Source organism: Macaca mulatta, chromosome 8, assembly GCF_049350105.2.
Source record: "Macaca mulatta isolate MMU2019108-1 chromosome 8, T2T-MMU8v2.0, whole genome shotgun sequence".
Lineage (NCBI taxonomy): Eukaryota > Metazoa > Chordata > Mammalia > Primates > Cercopithecidae > Macaca > Macaca mulatta.
The window spans coordinates 113,403,639-113,421,288 of NC_133413.1; the positions used below are offsets into that span (position 1 = coordinate 113,403,639).

General features: G+C 37.2%; 2 protein-coding genes across 3 annotated transcripts in view; both read left to right on the plus strand.

Annotated features, from left to right (window-relative positions):
• CTHRC1 (collagen triple helix repeat containing 1) overlaps positions 1 to 17,650 on the plus strand; it is a 403,638-nt gene that overhangs the window by 66,593 nt on the left and 319,395 nt on the right. The window lies entirely within an intron of this gene.
• The window catches only part of ATP6V1C1 (ATPase H+ transporting V1 subunit C1), a 90,160-nt gene that overhangs the window by 63,335 nt on the left and 9,175 nt on the right, over positions 1 to 17,650 (plus strand). For both annotated transcript variants that reach the window (XM_077942289.1, NM_001260769.1), the window contains 7 exon segments: positions 2,682 to 2,767; positions 4,864 to 4,958; positions 6,539 to 6,630; positions 7,699 to 7,797; positions 9,688 to 9,756; positions 16,768 to 16,860; positions 16,947 to 17,040. In XM_077942289.1, coding sequence (XP_077798415.1) covers positions 2,682 to 2,767; positions 4,864 to 4,958; positions 6,539 to 6,630; positions 7,699 to 7,797; positions 9,688 to 9,756; positions 16,768 to 16,860; positions 16,947 to 17,040 — 628 coding nt within the window.

Consider the following 17,650-nt stretch of genomic DNA (forward strand, 5'->3'; position numbering starts at 1 on the left):
TTTTAGAGACAGGGTCTTGGTGTCACCCAGGCTGGAGTGCAGTGGCGCAATCATAGCTCATTGCATCCTTGAACTCCTGGGCTCAAGCGATCCTTTTACCTCAGTTTCCTGAGTAGCTAAGACTATAGGCTTGCACCACCACACCCAGCTAATATTTTTATTTTTATTTTTATTTTTGTGGAGACAGGGTCTCGCTATGTTGTCCAGGCTGGTCTCAAATTCTTGGCCTCAAGTGATCCTCCCACCTCAGCCTCCCAAAGTGCTGAGATTACAGGCATGAGTCACTGTGCCCAGCTGGCTCAGATTTTTTAGGGAAGGAATCTGGAAAGTATTAAGGGCAAATGTAGTTAGTTTGGTGAGTAGAATTTAAAGTTACCCGTGCAGTGTGTCAGCTGTTCTTTTCTGCATTGTTCCACAAGCGCATCTTCTTCAGTCCTCCTGAAAGATACGAGGAATTTAAAAATCTTGTTGTTGTTAGACTTTGGTAGTGTTGACAGATGATAGCTTAATGAATGACTTAAATGCTCCAAGTGTTAAAGTCCAAACATTGTAGAATATGGTATATGTGGCAAATCATAGTTTGTACTTTCTTAAAAATGTAATCATTGGAGCAGATATTTTTGAGGTGACATTTTGTACATTGACACAGATCCTCTTGTAAATAGGCTTAGGGAGATCTCGAAGTTGTGGATTATGCGACGTTAAGTTTATAAATTTGACACCAGATGATTCTACACGCTAAAGTACTTCTATGGGTAAACATGCAACATTTTAGAATGTTCATAGCAAATGGTTCTGTTTACAAGATGCTTGTCAAATTTTATGAGAATGATTTGTCCCTCTTGAAGGAATGGGTGAATTTTGGAGACATAGGCAAATGTATGTACAAACCTCAAGTTAAACATGTTGAAGACTTATGACTTACATCATTATTTCTGAAATTGTTCTAATTTTTAGGTTTGAGACCACTCAGCATAGGATTGTCATTTAAATTTAGCTCTTCTATCACGTTTCCTGGCCCGTATTGGCCCTCATTTAAACTGTCAACAAGCCACGCTCTGTGGCTCACACCTGTAATCCCTCCTGCTTGAGGGGCCAAGGCAAGAGGATCGTTTGAGCCCAGATGTTCAAAGCTGCAATGCACTATAATGGCACCACTGCACTCCAACATGGGCAACAGAGCAAGACTCTCTCTTTAAAAAAAAAAAAAAAAAAATATATATATATATATATATATATATATATATATATATATGTACACACACACACACACACACACTTTTTTAAGAAAAAAATAAAACCGTTACAGGAATTTCTTAATTTGGCTTCCAGTTTCCCCTCCTAGCTGTTGAGCATATAGTCATCAGAATACTTGTCCTGAGCCCTGTTTCAACTGTGTTACGTCCCTGTCTAGAGTGTGGCTTCAGAGGCTATATATCTGCAATCTGGCATCCCGCTTTCCTAGCCTAAGCTCCCCTCCCTACTTCTCAGCCTGTGGCTCCCATCAGTCTGGACTCCTCACCATTATCTGGATGCCAACTGCTTTTCCACCTCTTATCTTGACTCACATTATGCCCCATGGCAAGAATATGCTTTCGTCCCAGGTAATCATCCTTGTAAAACCATTTCTGTCCTTCATTGCCCTGCTCATGAGCCTTTGGGCTTTCTTGACTACAGTAGCTGCAAGTGATCCCTTTTCCTTTTATCTCTCTCTGTCTGCAGCCTGGCAATCTCAGCTGGCACTGACCTCAGATTGCTTTATATTTAGTAATTTATATATTTTTGTATCTTTCCAGTGAGATTTTAAGCAATGTGTGAAGGTAGTGATTTTGTCTTGTGTGACTCTGAACCCCACCCAGGGCCTAGAGGCAGACATGGAATGAGGAAGAGAACGCTGGACTCCAAAGTCAGGACAATGTGTTTCTAGTCACGTCTTTGACATTAACTGGTCTTGTGACTTTGGATAAGTCACTTATTCTTTCATACCTCAGTGTCTTATAAATGAAAGAATTGACAAGGTCATATGTAGGTGCCTTGGTTTAAGTTGGTGCAAAAGTAATGGAGTTTTTGCCATTTTTTTGTTTCTAAAGTAATGGCCAGAACCACAATTACTTTTGTGCCAACCTAATAGTTTTGGCATTATGGCTTCCTCTATAGCATAGCTCCTTGTAGATAGTAGATGCTCAATAAACAATTAATTAATAATGTAGGACCTAATTTTTCATCATGACCATTGCTTACGTTCTCTTGCCTGTAAGATCCCTTTTTTCCTAAGGGAAACCACAGTGTCTTGCATGTCGCAGGAACATGGTGAGTGCTAGTTCTCGGCCGCCTCCTTTGTTCTTGGTCCTTGCATTGTCCAGTTTTTGGCGTATAAATATATGCCTCTTTACAGACTGTTTCTCACTAGCTTCCCACCACTTTCTTTCTAGACTAGTAGACACACTGCATGTAGTCTCCTTAAAACTTTACAGTTACTCAGTTGACTTTTGCATGTAACAAAATCTTGGTCCATTTTATCCTTAAAACATTATAAGGTAAAATCCATTTATTGTATATTATATGGATAGGTATAATGGGAACATACATAGTCAAACTCATGTCTTTATATAATATGTTCATCATATAGAATGCAATTTAGATCTTTTTCCTTAAAATGGTTAATTTTTTTTCCTCCTCAGAGTGGTTAAGAAAGTGGCTCAATACATGGCTGATGTATTGGAAGATAGTAAAGACAAAGTTCAAGAGAATCTGTTGGCTAATGGAGGTAAGCTAATGCTCATGATTGATCATTATTAACTGATATAAAGGGAATAACTAAGCTACAGAAACAAAAAGTAATGTAAAAAAGTCTATAGAAAAGGACACTAAATACAATAGAAAGCCATTAAAGTACAATTATTACTGAATTTGGTGATACTTCCAGGTACATCCTGTTCCCTGAAACATAATCTAGTAGAAGACAGTCTTACATAATATATAATATGGCTTATGATATGATGCCAAGTCCCCTGCAAGAGCAGTATTGTAAAGATTTGCCTTAGTTCTTTCCAGGACCTATTTGTTCACTCATTTACAAGTTTCCAAGTTGTGTATCTCAGCATTGTTCCAGTTGAATACCTGCTGTCGTATGTAGGTTTTTGTATTTCATAGTATATAGCTGTTAAAGCCTTAGAACAGAAATTATTAGTTTTATTGCAGAATAGTGCCTCCCCCCAATATGATTTTGGCATTTCTTTACTTAATACCTATAAAATAGCTTACTGACTTCTCTGTAGATAGAAGCCAGTATTTATATAGAGTTTGCTCTATGTAGTAATGACTTTATAAAGATGATTCTGACCCCATTGTTTTCACTTGTACTTGCATTTCTTATTTTCTTGTGAAATGTCATTTTAGCATTTTACTTCATTTAAAATTAAACCCATCTTTAGTGATATGTCATTATAATAGGAAATAATGAGCTGGGCATGGTGGCTCACGCCTGTAATCCCAGCATATTGGGAGGCTGTGGCAGGAGGATCGCTTGAGTGCAGGAGTTCAAGACAAACCTGGGCAACGTAGGGAGAGCCTGTCTCTAAAAAACCCAAACAAAAAGAAAGAAAGAAAAAGAAAAAATTACCTGAATGTAGTGGCGTATGCCCATAGTCTCAGCTAGTCAGGAGGTTGAGGAGAGGGGATTGCTTGAGCTTAGGAGTTCAAGGCTGCAGTGAGCTATGATTGTACCTCTGTACTCTAGCCTGGGTGACAGAGCAAGACCCTGTCTCTTAAAAAAAAAAAAAAAAAAAGAAGGAAATAACGCTTTCCTTTCATTCTCTACGGGATCGCCTACTCTGATAAGGTTACTATATTTTAAATCCAGTGTTCCTGAAATCTCATTTCTTCTTGCAAATAATAGCTGCTCAATAAATATTTAATCAGTTAAAAATGTAGTAACTTATTCTTGCTCTTTGTTATCAAAGTAATTCTGATCTCATTGTTTACTGTGTCTGTTAATTTGTGTTTCGAGAAAGAACAGAAGGTATGTTAGATATTAATAAGTTAATTTGTGTTGTCTTTACTGATCTTCTATGTATTTTATGAACTAGGGCAGTCAGTCTAGTAGGTAGAATGGTGGTTGACCAAGAGGGGCAGTGCATCTAGATAGAGTTGCTTTCGGAAATACCATCTGTGTTGTTGACTCACTGGTATTATGTAAGGAGATATTGAGAAGAGAAAGGTATTTTTATATGAATTACTTTTGTCAGTGAGTGCTGCCATAATTGCCATTTGGTTTCTCTGTCCTTGATCCCGTTAGGGGTGAAGTCACTTTGATTACTAAACTTCCAAGGAATAAGTTGTTGAGTATTTTTTTAGCTCTACATGTTTTATTCTTGCCATTTGAAAGTGAAAGGGTCCATGTTTTGAAAATTGTTAAAATGTGAACTCCTGGAAACAGTCATCACATGGTTTTAACAGACAAGTTTATTTTCAGTTTGCTTGGGTAAGTTATCAAAGAAAGAACATACTTTTGTGAAATTCTACTTATCGAGGAGGCAATTTGAAGTAGTTTCTTAATCTTTGTGTGTCTCTCCTACGTGTGAAGCATATTAGCAATATGTACATACTTCATTTTTAAAGTAATCAAATTAGAAGGAGCATCTTAATTTGTATTAAATTTTGAGTAAGAAGAAGAGATTACAAGGTAGAAATTTTGATTAATCCATGTTACTTAATATAGTTCACATTTAATCAGGATTCTTCAGAAATGACATCTTTGCTGATTTCCTCAATGCCGATTTCAGCGTTAAAATATATTGCTGTGTAAAAAACTGAACAATTCTGTTGCTTCTCTTCAGTAATTAGTTTATTCCCTTATTTCAGTGGACTTGGTTACTTATATAACAAGGTTCCAGTGGGACATGGCCAAATATCCAATCAAGCAGTCCCTGAAAAATATTTCTGAAATAATTGCCAAGGTAAGATAATACTTGAGACAAGTAGGACACATTGATTTATAGTGACTTTGCTTATTTTATAATTTCACTATGAAATACTTTTTAGGTTTTGATAAGGCAACTTAGTTATATGTCACAGATAGAGGGTATCCTTACTACAACTTTAGACATTAAAAGGTGTTAAAAGTATAACACTTTCATGTGTAGATTATCTAAGTTGTATACTTAGTTATGTAATTAACTTGAATATTACATCAACAGTGTTTAAGAAAGTATGAAAATTCTGTATTATTTATACAAATTTTAAGGGTACCTGAGATTGTGTAGAATAGGAAATTGGAGTCTATTAAGATTTCTTAGTCATTCAGGTAGGTGATAGTGGTCACTGAAGTATGTTTGTGTGCATAGTGTACTTGTTCAAACATTAAACCCTATGGGTTCTCTGACCCCTTCCGACTATTTAGTTTTGATCCTCTGCCTGGAAAAATTCCCCTATTCAGGTGCCACATAATTTTATGTAGTTTCAGCGAGTACATGGACCTTGAAGCCGATGCATGAACTCACCAAGAGCTCCTTTTATATTGAGAAATCCTTGAACTTGAGAAGAAATGTAAAAGTCTGTTTTTTCCCCCAAGATCTGTTTGTGGAATAAAAGTCTTAACAGTAACTATAATGAGACAAATAGACTAGGATCTGTTAATTGTTTGCCAGCATTCTTATTGACCTGGCTGGGGCAAGAAGTGTAGTTTAAATTATTGGACAGACTTTCCTTTGTTCCCAATAACTTTAGTTGTACAGTGTGTTACATAGTTAAATGTAAATAAATAGACTATCAAAGATTTCAACTAAAGTCATCATATAATTTGATGACTATAGTTTAAGAAACTATTATTTACATTATTTGATAATATAAAGTGGTGTTCTTACTGTGACTGAGCCTTGTTTTCTGGATCCTTAAGGATTAGATCATTTGCTCCCTGATGCTGCTGTAGATAGGGAAGCAGGCTTAGAGACGTGAAGTGACTTACCCTCATGCTACACAGCTAATAATGCTAGAACTGTGTTAAAGTCAGTTCTTCAAATATTGTTTACTTCACATTTTCTCCCTATGTAGTTAGTTTAGTATTCGTTTGAAAAAGCAGCTTTTGTAACATTTATGAATAGATGCAACTATAATTTTAATTTCATAGAAAAATATTCTATGTAATAGTGATGTTTGCAATAATTAAAAGTCTTCATGTAATTTAGTTTATTTTGGAAAATATCCTTCAGTCTTGTGAATTGAAGCCTTGTAATTAGTAATCTCCAAACCCAGTACCCTAGATTCCATTTCCATGGTTTAAGAAGTAATATAATAATAATTAAAATACATGTGGACTAAAACATTATTTTTAGTAGAAAAGATTTATGTGGAAATTATATTAAAAATGAAGTAGACTTTTTAAAATGATATCCTAAAGTCGTGCTTTTAAAATAATAGAATATTCTTACACTAGAAACTAGTGAGTTTTTTTGTAGAAGTTAAAGTTTAGCTACTTTGTTAGTATTAGTAGAGGCAGATTTAGGAAAATTTTGTCTATTTTTCTTCTTTTTTTTTGAAGGGAGTAACTCAGATTGATAATGACCTGAAATCTCGAGCATCTGCATACAATAACCTGAAAGGAAATCTTCAGAATTTGGAACGAAAGAATGCGTAAGCAGATCAAGTATATTTGAGTATTAAGAACTCAGGAAGCACACTAGCATACACCGAAGGAGATATTTTTGGGATTTAGTTAGCTTCAGTTTATGTTGTTTCTGTAATCAAAATGGTATTTCTTTTACTTCATGGAGAAAAGCTCACTAAGATAAGTTTATAGAGTTCAGACTAGTCAAAACAGATGTGAGGCTGATTTATTATACTTGTTTTATAAATAATACTTGTGAACTGGGTCCTGGCTTATCCCTTTATCCGTTTGATATTTCATTGAAAAATAGTCTAAAATTAATTGTTTTAAATGAAATCATAGTTTAACTGCATAGTAATTACCTATCGCTTAACTATATAATAATCCTTTTATGATGTAACAATCATTCTCTTATCTGTTTTCAGAGTTTAGGTTTTTCACTCATTAGGTTTTTAAAAACAGGACTGAATTGTTTTGGTTGATCCCCTCATACTATGACTACTACAAGTGCAGCTTTAAGCATGAAAGTATTCAAGTTGTGCCTTCATATCCTAGAGGGAAAGTTGGTTGGATACTATGAGTGATACAAACAGGGCAAGACATATTTATTATAGCGAAGTGATTACTGGAAGGCAAATGAAGACTGATTTGAAAGAGTTAATTATTGGGTTAGCTACCAAAATTGCCTGGTATCAAATAATACCCAAGTGAGGGAAGAATACCGAAGGTGTTGTGCTTAGATGACATAATTTCATAATTATATGATAGAATAGACTTTAATTGATATCTAATGAGTAGATAGCACTTTTCCAGTCAAGATATTATATATGTAGGCAAGAGAAGAGCTGAGTTATAATAATTAAAGCAAACACAAAACACTAGAGGCAAATTTTGATAGAAGATATTTCCTTGGTTGCCAGGGTAGGATATATTCAGCTAAATGATGACTCCTTACAAAGTAAAACTCTTAACTAAGACTAATCCCTCTCAATGTATATATAGTATATGTGAAAATGATTAGCCTGCTGTTTCTTTACTTGTGTTACAGAAGCACATAATTATCAGCCTAATGATTTTTTTTTTTAATTCCTCAGAGGAAGTTTGCTAACTAGAAGTCTAGCAGAAATTGTGAAGAAGGATGACTTTGTTCTTGATTCAGAGTATCTCGTCACATTACTGGTAGTAGTTCCCAAGTAAGTCTTTCTATTACAAAAGGTTTTACTTGTTAAAATACAAGAAAAATGTTAGTATCTAGTATTGTAGTTTGAAGTTTTCCATAAAATCCAAGCGTAAAAGGAATATAACCTTGCCATTCATTCAGTCAATCAGCATTTGCTCATGTGGCACATAAAGTAGAAATTAGATCATAACCTAGCAATGGAGACTTCAATTATAAATTGAGTTTCCAAATCAAATTTAGCAGCTTGGTAGAGTTGGCTCATTCAAACATTAAGTAATGCTAAATTATTGATTGTTTAATAAATACAGATTTTAGATTTCTCAAAATAGGAAGGTCTTTGCATTTTTTCCCAAAAAATTCTTTATGACTGGTTAGGATGAATTAAGCACTGTAAGACACAAAGAATGGATTAGAGCAGAGATTAGCAATTCTTTTTTCTATGAAGGGCTAGACAGTAAGTATTGTAGGCTTTGTAAACAATGTGATCTCTGTCACAACTACTCCACTGTGTCAACTTTGTGGTTATAGCTTAAGTTGCCATAGATGATATATAAACGAATGGATGTGGCTGTTTGAATAAAACTTTATTTACAAAACAGGCTTGGCTATGCGCATAGTTTGCTAACCACTGGACTAGACAACCTTTGATATCTCCTTAGGATTAGGCTTTCTGTGTTATTTAATATTTGATCATAGTTAATCTTGAATGAAATGAAGTGAAACCTTTGGGTACTTGTAGGAAGACCTGGACTCTGTGCATGTCTGTATAGCACTATTAATGGTTTCACTTTTGACTTACACTGAAGTCTTGCTATCAGGGAATGTTTGGGGGATCCGAACTCAGGTGGGAGGTTTGGGTCTTTTTCAGAGTATCATTGCATGAAGACTTCCTTGCTGTGCTCTGCATTTTTATCTGGTTCAGAGATTGGGAGTACTAGAAAATGATGCCTCTGTGGAATTTGCAGTGGCTACAATATTGTCTCAGTTCTGCATTTTTCCCCCTTTATTGCAGTATGCTACCTTTTGGATTTTTCTTTGCAGAGGGAGAAGGCCTTAAATCTGAGGATTTCACTCCAGAAGTTTTATTTTGTGTTCTAGTTACATAAGTCCCCTCTGCTACACTGAAACACTGATTAATTATAACAAATTCTATGTATCTGTGCTTTTTTATACTATGTAGGAAAATAACTTTTGCCCAGATAAAATATTTGACTCATTCAACCTTTATTTAAAACTCGAGGTCAAAACCAGAAATTTTTATGGTTTTCTGTACCTTGTAATTGAAACATAGGACCTAAGACATCTTACATGATGAATTATTCTCTATCCTGGCCTATAAACACTATAATTATTTGTTTTCAATCTCAAACATTGTTGTCTCTCCCCACACCCCGGGAAGCCAGTGGCCTCTAGAGGTGGTTGTTGCACAATACTTTGTGGCAACATAGTTTACTGTCATTTCATTTACTTACTACCTCATGGTACTCTGTGCTTTCCATAAATACAGTTTTTTTCAGTCCTTCATAACTGCCACTGAGCAGGAGTGATAGTGATTTTAGCATGACCATTTTTTAAAAATGAGGCACTATACGTATGAACTATGCAGCTTGAAAATAATTTACGATCTATACTGTGCTTTACTTCCTTGTCAAACGTAGTTCTAGGATGTACCTCTTTTGCAATAGTTACTGGAGGTAGGGTGGTGATCTGTATTTCCTGCATTACTCAGTGTATTGGAAATTCATTCTCAGTAGGAATCCTGAATTTTTTTTTGTTACATAGAGTTGGAGTATACTTGCTATAGCCAGATTTCCTATTTGTCACATAATTTTTTCTCTTCCTTGATATGGCAGGAAATAGGACTTGTTTTTCTTTTCCAATGTGTATTGTACCTTTCCTGCAGGTTAAACCACAATGACTGGATTAAGCAGTATGAAACACTAGCCGAAATGGTAGTTCCAAGGTCTAGCAAGTAAGTAGAAGTTTTTGTAAAACCATTTGGTTCCTAGAATTCCTTTCAGAGTTTGGATGTTGGCTGAGGAAATATGTTTGCTGTCTTGCTTTTGTGATAAATTAACCTCATGAGTGAGTTCTGTGAACTCTAGTTGTAATAATTTTAGACCTAGAAGGGACTTGGCACAGTCTGTTTGACAGCCTCCTGTTTATAGACTTAGAAGTTTGAGGCCGGTGAGGTATTAATAGTTTGCCCAGGGTCACACATCTCGTTTGTGGCAGGGCTAGAACTAGAACCTAGGTGTCTGGTGTGGTACTTTTTCTGCCTCACTGTGCTGCCTTTTGAAAATTCTTTATTCACTATTGCATACCTACTATGTGTCTATAATTCCTCATTTTATTTGGCAAAGGAAGTGTACCAGAATGGCTACTGGACTGCTGTATTGATCTCCAGATGTTCTCCATCACTTTGAGCTTAGATTTTACCCAATCTGTATGTTCCTTTTATTTAAAAAACAAACCTGTTTTTATTAAACACTTTTTAAATTTATAGATTTAACATGCATTGCCTAATTTGAAATTTACAAGTCTGTGAAGAAGCATGGACAGGTATCACTCTTATTCTCATGGAAGAAGAAGTTAAAATGCTTAAATAGTTCCCTGAGGCATATGGCTGTGTAAAGCGTCCAATGGCAGAGTTAGGGCTAGAACTCACATCTTTTAGCTCCAGGTCCTGTACCCTTTTTACACTATTCCATGTCATTTTTCCATGTTCTGCCATTGCCACACTAGATATTCTTTGAGAAAATATACAGTGTATCTCCACCCATTCTTTGAAAAAATATAAATACAGTGTATCTCCACCCCAAAGGATTCTTATAGATACATATATGCTTCAAGGGGAGGCAGCAGGGTAGAAGAAATAGGAGGTAGTCAAGAAGTGGAATTAGTAAGGTCAGGCCCGTGAAATATTTTCTTTTCCAGTTTCATTGTGTCATGTGGGAAGTAGCTTAGTATAATGGAAAGAGTCCTGGACCCAGGGATCTGAGTTCTATTGCTGGTTCTATGACTGGTAGAATCTGTCACTCGTAGGGTCTGTCAGCGGTAGGGTTGTGACTTCAGGTTGTCCAGGTTCTTGGTGTTTTAAACAAAGAATTGGACAAAATGCCCAGCAAAGCAAAATAAGAATGAAGCAACAAAAGAACAAAAGCAGGGATTTATTAAAAATGAAAGAAAGTACACTCCACAGTGTAAGAGCGAACCCAAGCAGTGGCTCAAGTCCGGATACAGAATCTTCTTGGGTCCGGATAACTCCTACAAGTTTCCCATTGGCCACTTCATGCTCACCTCATGTAAATGAAGTGGTAGCCTGCAGTCAGTCTCATTGGTTGCAGAAAGCAGCCAACCAGAGGCTGAAGTGAAGTCACAAAGGTCACACTCCTGTGCAAACATCTGATTGGTTGCAGAAAACAACCAATCAGAAGCTAGGGTGGAGGTAACAAAGTTATACTTCTCTGCAAATGAAGACTTGGCCTGGAATCAGTCTGATTTGTTGCAGACAGTGAATTTCCCATCTGCCATGCAGGAAAGGTCAAAAGGAGTAGCCTCTGGTCCTTTTGTTACTTAGGCATGGAAAGTTAGGGTTTTCCTTTCAATTTAGTTCTAGGAAATCGGGGTGAAACCACCTTAGGTTCCCTGCCTCCAGACCCTATTCTCCTGCCTCAGTTCTGCTACCAACTTGCTGTGTAACCTGGGGTAAGTCTTTTAACTTCTCTGGCCTCATTTTCTTTGTCTATAAATGAGCATAGCCCCTTCCTTGTATATATTTTGAAGATATTTTAAGGCTTGATGAAGTATTCAAAATACAAGATAATGTTACTGTATTTTCACAAATGTTGATCTTTTAGGAACTAAACAACAAACTTGTGCTCATTGTGAATTTTTTTTTTTTTTTCATTTGGGGGAATACCTTCATTCTTCACATGGTAACCTGAAGACTACAGTTATGTCTTCATATTAGTGTCTCACTTAGGCTGTTGATACTGACAGATCTGTAGGGCATTAGAGCCATAGAGATTGACTCTGTGTCTAGGAGGCAGGTGGAGGAGGAGAATGAGGACCCGGTGCACACAGAATGTCCTCCAGAGGTGGACATACGCCAACCCAGATGTCCGGGGGATGGTGTGTAGGCTCATTAAGTAAGCTCAGATTTACTCTGATAGAAGGACTTTAAAAATATTCCATCAGAGATTTAGATCTTTGGACAGTCACTTTAGTAGTTTAAAGGGCAAATTTCAGGCAGGGAACAGTTTAATGCAGTCAAGACTTGTTTGCAAATGACTTGTAAGTGCACACTAATCTTCTGAGAGCTCCCAGCCTTTCCTTGCTCAGTGAAAACATCTGTTCTACCTATTTCTCAGTTCAAAGTACATTTGGAATCACTGACTCAAAAACTTACCTGTTTAAATTTGGTCAGAGACCACATAGCACTAGCTTAAATAGCACCATTAAGAGTATGTGCAGTTAATGTAGGGGCAAATAGGCTTTTTTGAGTGAGCCTGGAATTTTGTCTGCCATTTAGGAAAGATCTCTATGACCTGATGCTGAATTTTTGGTTTATCACACCCAGCATTTCTGAGTAATTACTATGAGCCTAGTCATTGTTCTATGTGCTTTACACAAGTTAGTTAATTATGGTAGTAACATTACTTTTTGGCATGATAACTTGAGTGATTATTGTTGGGAGTAGTGAAGATGAAAGTGGAATTCTGAGGTAGAATCGATTGAAAAATATTCACTCTAATATCCAATCTAATATTTTTCAATCTGTTATTCTAACTGTCCTCAAACCTGAAAGAATTTTAAAATTCACAAAATATAACTATTTGTAAAATGTTCTACAAAGATTGGACAGTTTTGAAATACTACCGTTACTGTGAGGCTAAATGCAGCAATGTGTATAAATGCCATGTCAAGGCTGTGGACAAAGAAGTGGAGGCTGGGTTGCTGTTCTGCTTTTTTTTTTGTAGAAACACTGTTCAGAAAGAGGTGCTTTTCACTTGTCCTTTCAGAATTACCACTATCCTTTTTTTAAATTTTTTTATTTTTTGTCTACTTTTGCTTATTAAAATAGTCTGAATGAGTCAGATCACTGGTTAACTTTTGCCTTTTCTCTGTCATTGGAAGCAACATCACAAACTCATGGGTGCTTCACAGAAGTTTTTGTTGAGAGATCTGAAGTCCCCAGTGAAGCAGAACAGCCTAGCTAAGAAGTGCAGAAAAAATGATACTGGCCACTGTCCAGGAGTTTCTCTATGTTTCAGAGTTTCTGAAGGAGATGGTCTGTTCTGTCAGTATCACTTCAACCACACCCATGGCTCTAACTTCAACTGCAGTTTTCGGACTCCTAAATCTTTATCTGTGGCCAGCTTTCCCCCTACCTGCAAACTCACATACCTGGGTTCCTACTGGACCACTCCATGTGGTATTTCCTAGGTAACTGACACCCCAATCTCAGACTCAAACTCTCTCGTTGCCTTGAAGTATATGGCAGCAACATCTGCCCAGTGATCCAAACCGCAAGTGTGATAGTCATTTTGGAATCTTCCTTCACCCTTGCACCCCAGCTCCCCAACAGACCCCCCCGCCTGCATTAGTCTAATCAGTTGTGGCATTTCCACCTTCCATAGTATTTGGTTGAACCATTAAAAATTGCTGTTTTGTAGGTCAAAAAATGGTCAAATATCCACAATTTCACATGGTTAAATCTACTCTCCCCACTCCCCCAAGACCCACTGCCACTGCTCCAGCTCTGACTCCCTCATCCCTTGCCTGGACCATGGTAATTGACCCTAGCTGGTCTCCTTTTCTCCGGTATTTTCTCTTCTCATCAGTCCTCCACATTGCTGCTGTTTTCATCTTTGTGACATACAAATGTGTTACTTTCCTGTCTAAAACCCTGCTTGTCCCTCCCTATTTTGACTGCCTGCACTCAACACACACACACACACACACACACACACACCCTTCTTGTACCCTTATATGTATATATATATTTTTTTCTTTTCTTTTTTTTTTTTTGAGACACAGTCTCTCTCTGTCACCCAGGCTGGAGTGCAGAGGCGTGATCTCGGCTCACCGCAACCTCTGCCTCCCAGATTCAAGTGAGTCTCCTTCCTCAGCTTCCCAAGTAGCTGGGATGTGCTACCACACTCAGCTAATTTTTATATTTTTAGTAGAGATGAGGTTTCACTATGTTGGCCAGGCTGGTCTCGAACTCCTGACCTCAAGTGGTCTGCCTGCCTTGGCCTCCGAAAGTGCTGGGATTACAGGCATGAGCTACTATGCTGAGCCCCAGTTATACATACTTCTTGCAATTCCTCAAATGCACCATGCTATTCCACATCTGTATTCATTTGCGTATGGGGTTCTGTCTGGAACATTATTCTCTTTTTTGCCTTTCTTTCAAACTTCCACCTGGTATCACCTCTTTGGTGAAACTCCTTTGACTCCCCTCAGATAAAGTAACTAATTCCCCAGTGTATCATGTATATTTTCTGTTGCAGCACTTACAACTCTGTATTGCAGTTACCTGTTACCTTTACTAAACCCATACCTGGAGATCAGGAAATGCTGTCTTAATTTTATAGTAATGTCTAGCAAGCACTTGCATTACAGAGTCTTAGTACATGTTAAATGACTACAAGTCCATTATAGTAAGGACTCGTGGTTTATTTTTTTATACAGTTTTTAAGAAATACCTTTCCCTAGGGGAAAGAGAAAAAGCAAGTGGCTTTTATTTATTTTTCATAATAAGGTGGCAGAGTAGGATTTAGTTATAAGGTGAGATGGAAGTTTTATCTTGGCTTTTATCACCATCAGGACTTTGAGTAAGCCATAGGAATTTGCTGTGTCCCAGATCTCTGCACAATAGCTAGGAACCTGTTTAATAGGTAACCTGCTCATTGACACAGGGCCATGTCAAGCACCAAATGCTTTTGGAAGGGTCTTCAAAACAGCAAAGTGTTGGATACTAAAAGATTAGTATGCTAATGGTGAAGCATTATTTGTGGCTCTGAAATAGCCTGCAAGTTAGATTTAGATTTGTTTTGATCTCAAGCAGTTCACACATCACTGAGTAAATCTTGGCAAAGCAGAAGATCCTTAAACGGCTTTTTTAATCGAGCTCTGTCTACTTGGTAGCTGCCCTTCATTGGGTTTGATGGATACCAGGAGCAAGAACTAAGGGTAATCATTTTGAGAAGATACAGTCTAACAGGAGGTTTCAGTGTTCTAAACCCAGAGTACTTGCGTTTTCTCTGCATGTCAGCAATGACAGTGATCAGTACTCCCAGAGCTGTCTGCTGGTCATTCACTAGGGAGGTGCCCCTGCTGGCTGGCTGATCAGAAGTGGGGTAGATTCAGTACTTAAAGCCATCCTGTGATTAAACACTGTAGTTGCCTCCTGAATTTACTTGGCTAACCAGGTGGTTCTTAGGCTTCAGGAAAAACTACACTTGCTTTAAAAATTTTTTTAATATAGTATCTTTAAATTACCCAGCATTCCTCCATTTTGTAAAATTTACTTTTTCTGATTTCAGAATTACCACATTGTAAGTAAAAAGTAAACATTAAAAAACAAAGAAAACAGCCAACAAAAGGGCACAGGACCCTTTTGGTAGTGAGGGGTATGTTTATCGTCTAGATTGTGGTGATGGTTTCATGGGTATATGCGTATGTCCACACTTCATAGACATTAAGATAGACATTAAATGCGTACAGTCTTCTGTATAACGATTATATCTCAGTAAAGCTATTTAAAAAACACTAAACATTAGAAGACCTCCAATATGTGAAAGATAGAAAGGAGAGGAGGCTCCCCTCAGTAACATTCCCTGCCCCAAGGTTATCCCTGTGGAACAGCTGCCCGTGCAGCCTTGTGGACCTCGCGTAAGGACTTCTATACAGGAGGCACTGTAGGTAAATTCTGAAAGCCAAATTTGGGCCATACTATCACAAGCGATACCATTCCCATTTCAAACAGTGGACTTTCACCCAAAGTATTACAGATTTAGATGACCATTAAAATTTCCTGGCAGTTGTGTCTAGAAAGGTCTTTCCAGTGATGTCCATGGAGCTGTGACTGAATGGAAGTTGTGACCTCACTGGGACCTTCTGAAGCCTAAAATGGAGCCATGGGATGCATACAAGCACATTTATTCAGAGATTATTTAGACAGTTGTGTTCATCAGGTTTTTTTTTTTTTTTTTTTTTTTTGACAGGGTCTCACTCTGTCACCCAGGCTGGAGTGCAGTGGCACAATCTTGGCTCACTTAGCCTCAACCTCCCCAGCTTCAGTGATCCTCCCACCTCAGCCTCCTGAGTAGCTAGGACTACAGGCGTGCACCGTCAAACCTGGCTAGGTTTTGTATTTTTTGTACAGACACAGTCTTGCCATGTTACCCAGGCTGGTCTCAAAGTCCTGAACTCAAGCAATCACCCACCTCAGCCTCCCAAAGTGTTGGGATTACAGGCATGAGCCACTGCACCTGGCCTGTCAGTTTTTGATTGAGAGATGTCATGGGAGCAAAGGAAAGATCCAAGGTTTGATGTACTGGCAATGCAGAGAGGCTAGGCTGGGCCTCAGTGGGGCTGAGTTGGCCTGGAGAAAGGAAGAAAGAATTAGGTTTCCAGAAAAGAAAAGTGTGCTTATCAAGGAGACACTGGAAACAAAGCAGCCTGGCGCTAATGTTGATTGAAAAGTGTGGTTTTTAGTGTTTGGATGCTTTACTGGAGTTAATGTCTAATTTTGTTGGTTAGTAAGAAAAAAAGTATCATTAGCAAAATAAATCATAAACATTCAGTGTCTTCAGTGTTTGAGGCAATCCAGTTTGAAAAGCTTTGAGGTAATTTGGGAAGGGCTATTATACCCTACTTTTCTCTTCCACCTGTTTCTGAATTTTGCCCTTAATATGAAAGACAGCAATACGTATAAATCTTTAAATGGACTTCTTTTATTTTTTTTCCATAGTGTTCTTTCAGAGGACCAAGACAGTTACCTGTGTAATGTCACCTTGTTTAGGAAGGCAGTTGATGACTTCAGACACAAAGCCAGGGAAAACAAGTAAGATGATTATTTTTGTGTGTATTTACTTTATTAGATCAATTGTATACAACATGAACAATTTTGTTTTTTCCCCCCAAATTTAGATTCATTGTTCGTGACTTCCAGTATAACGAAGAGGAGATGAAAGCAGATAAGGAAGAAATGAACAGGCTTTCTACTGATAAGAAAAAACAATTTGTATGTGTTTTAAATATTTAGTATTATCAACATTAAGCAGAAGAAAAAGTGGTATTACTTTCCTTTGATTTAAAAGAAAGTAAAAATCTGCTTTGGTTTTAAGACATTTGATTTTAGTTTTTTTTTTTTTAATTGAATAATTAGAATGAATTTCCTCTAAAGCTTAACTATTCTAGAGATAACTATTCTATTTCTAAGAAAGCTTTCTTCTAAAGCTTACATCTGTCTTAGATCGAATAGAATAGTTACCTTAAAATACATACTTAAATTACTCCACCTAAATCCATATCAGATATTAATTTTAAATGCAGTATTCTGGTTAACGTCCTTGTAGGTGAAGGGAGATTTTAGTTAAGTAACAAAGTTCTTTTCAGTAAGACTTTTCACTTTCTTGAGGCAGATTTGTTCAATGCCTCAGTCTTTTATTGAAGCAATTTGTATTGAAATTATTGGAGAATTGGTGTGTTCTAGGTGTAATGGGAAACAGGTGGAATTGTGAAAATGAAAGATGGTGTTAACTTTCTTGCCATCTTCAAGTGTGGGATTACTGTGAAGACTAAAAGCTTGTTTGGAAAGGGAAACATGAGTGAAAATGTGTTTCTCTTAATAA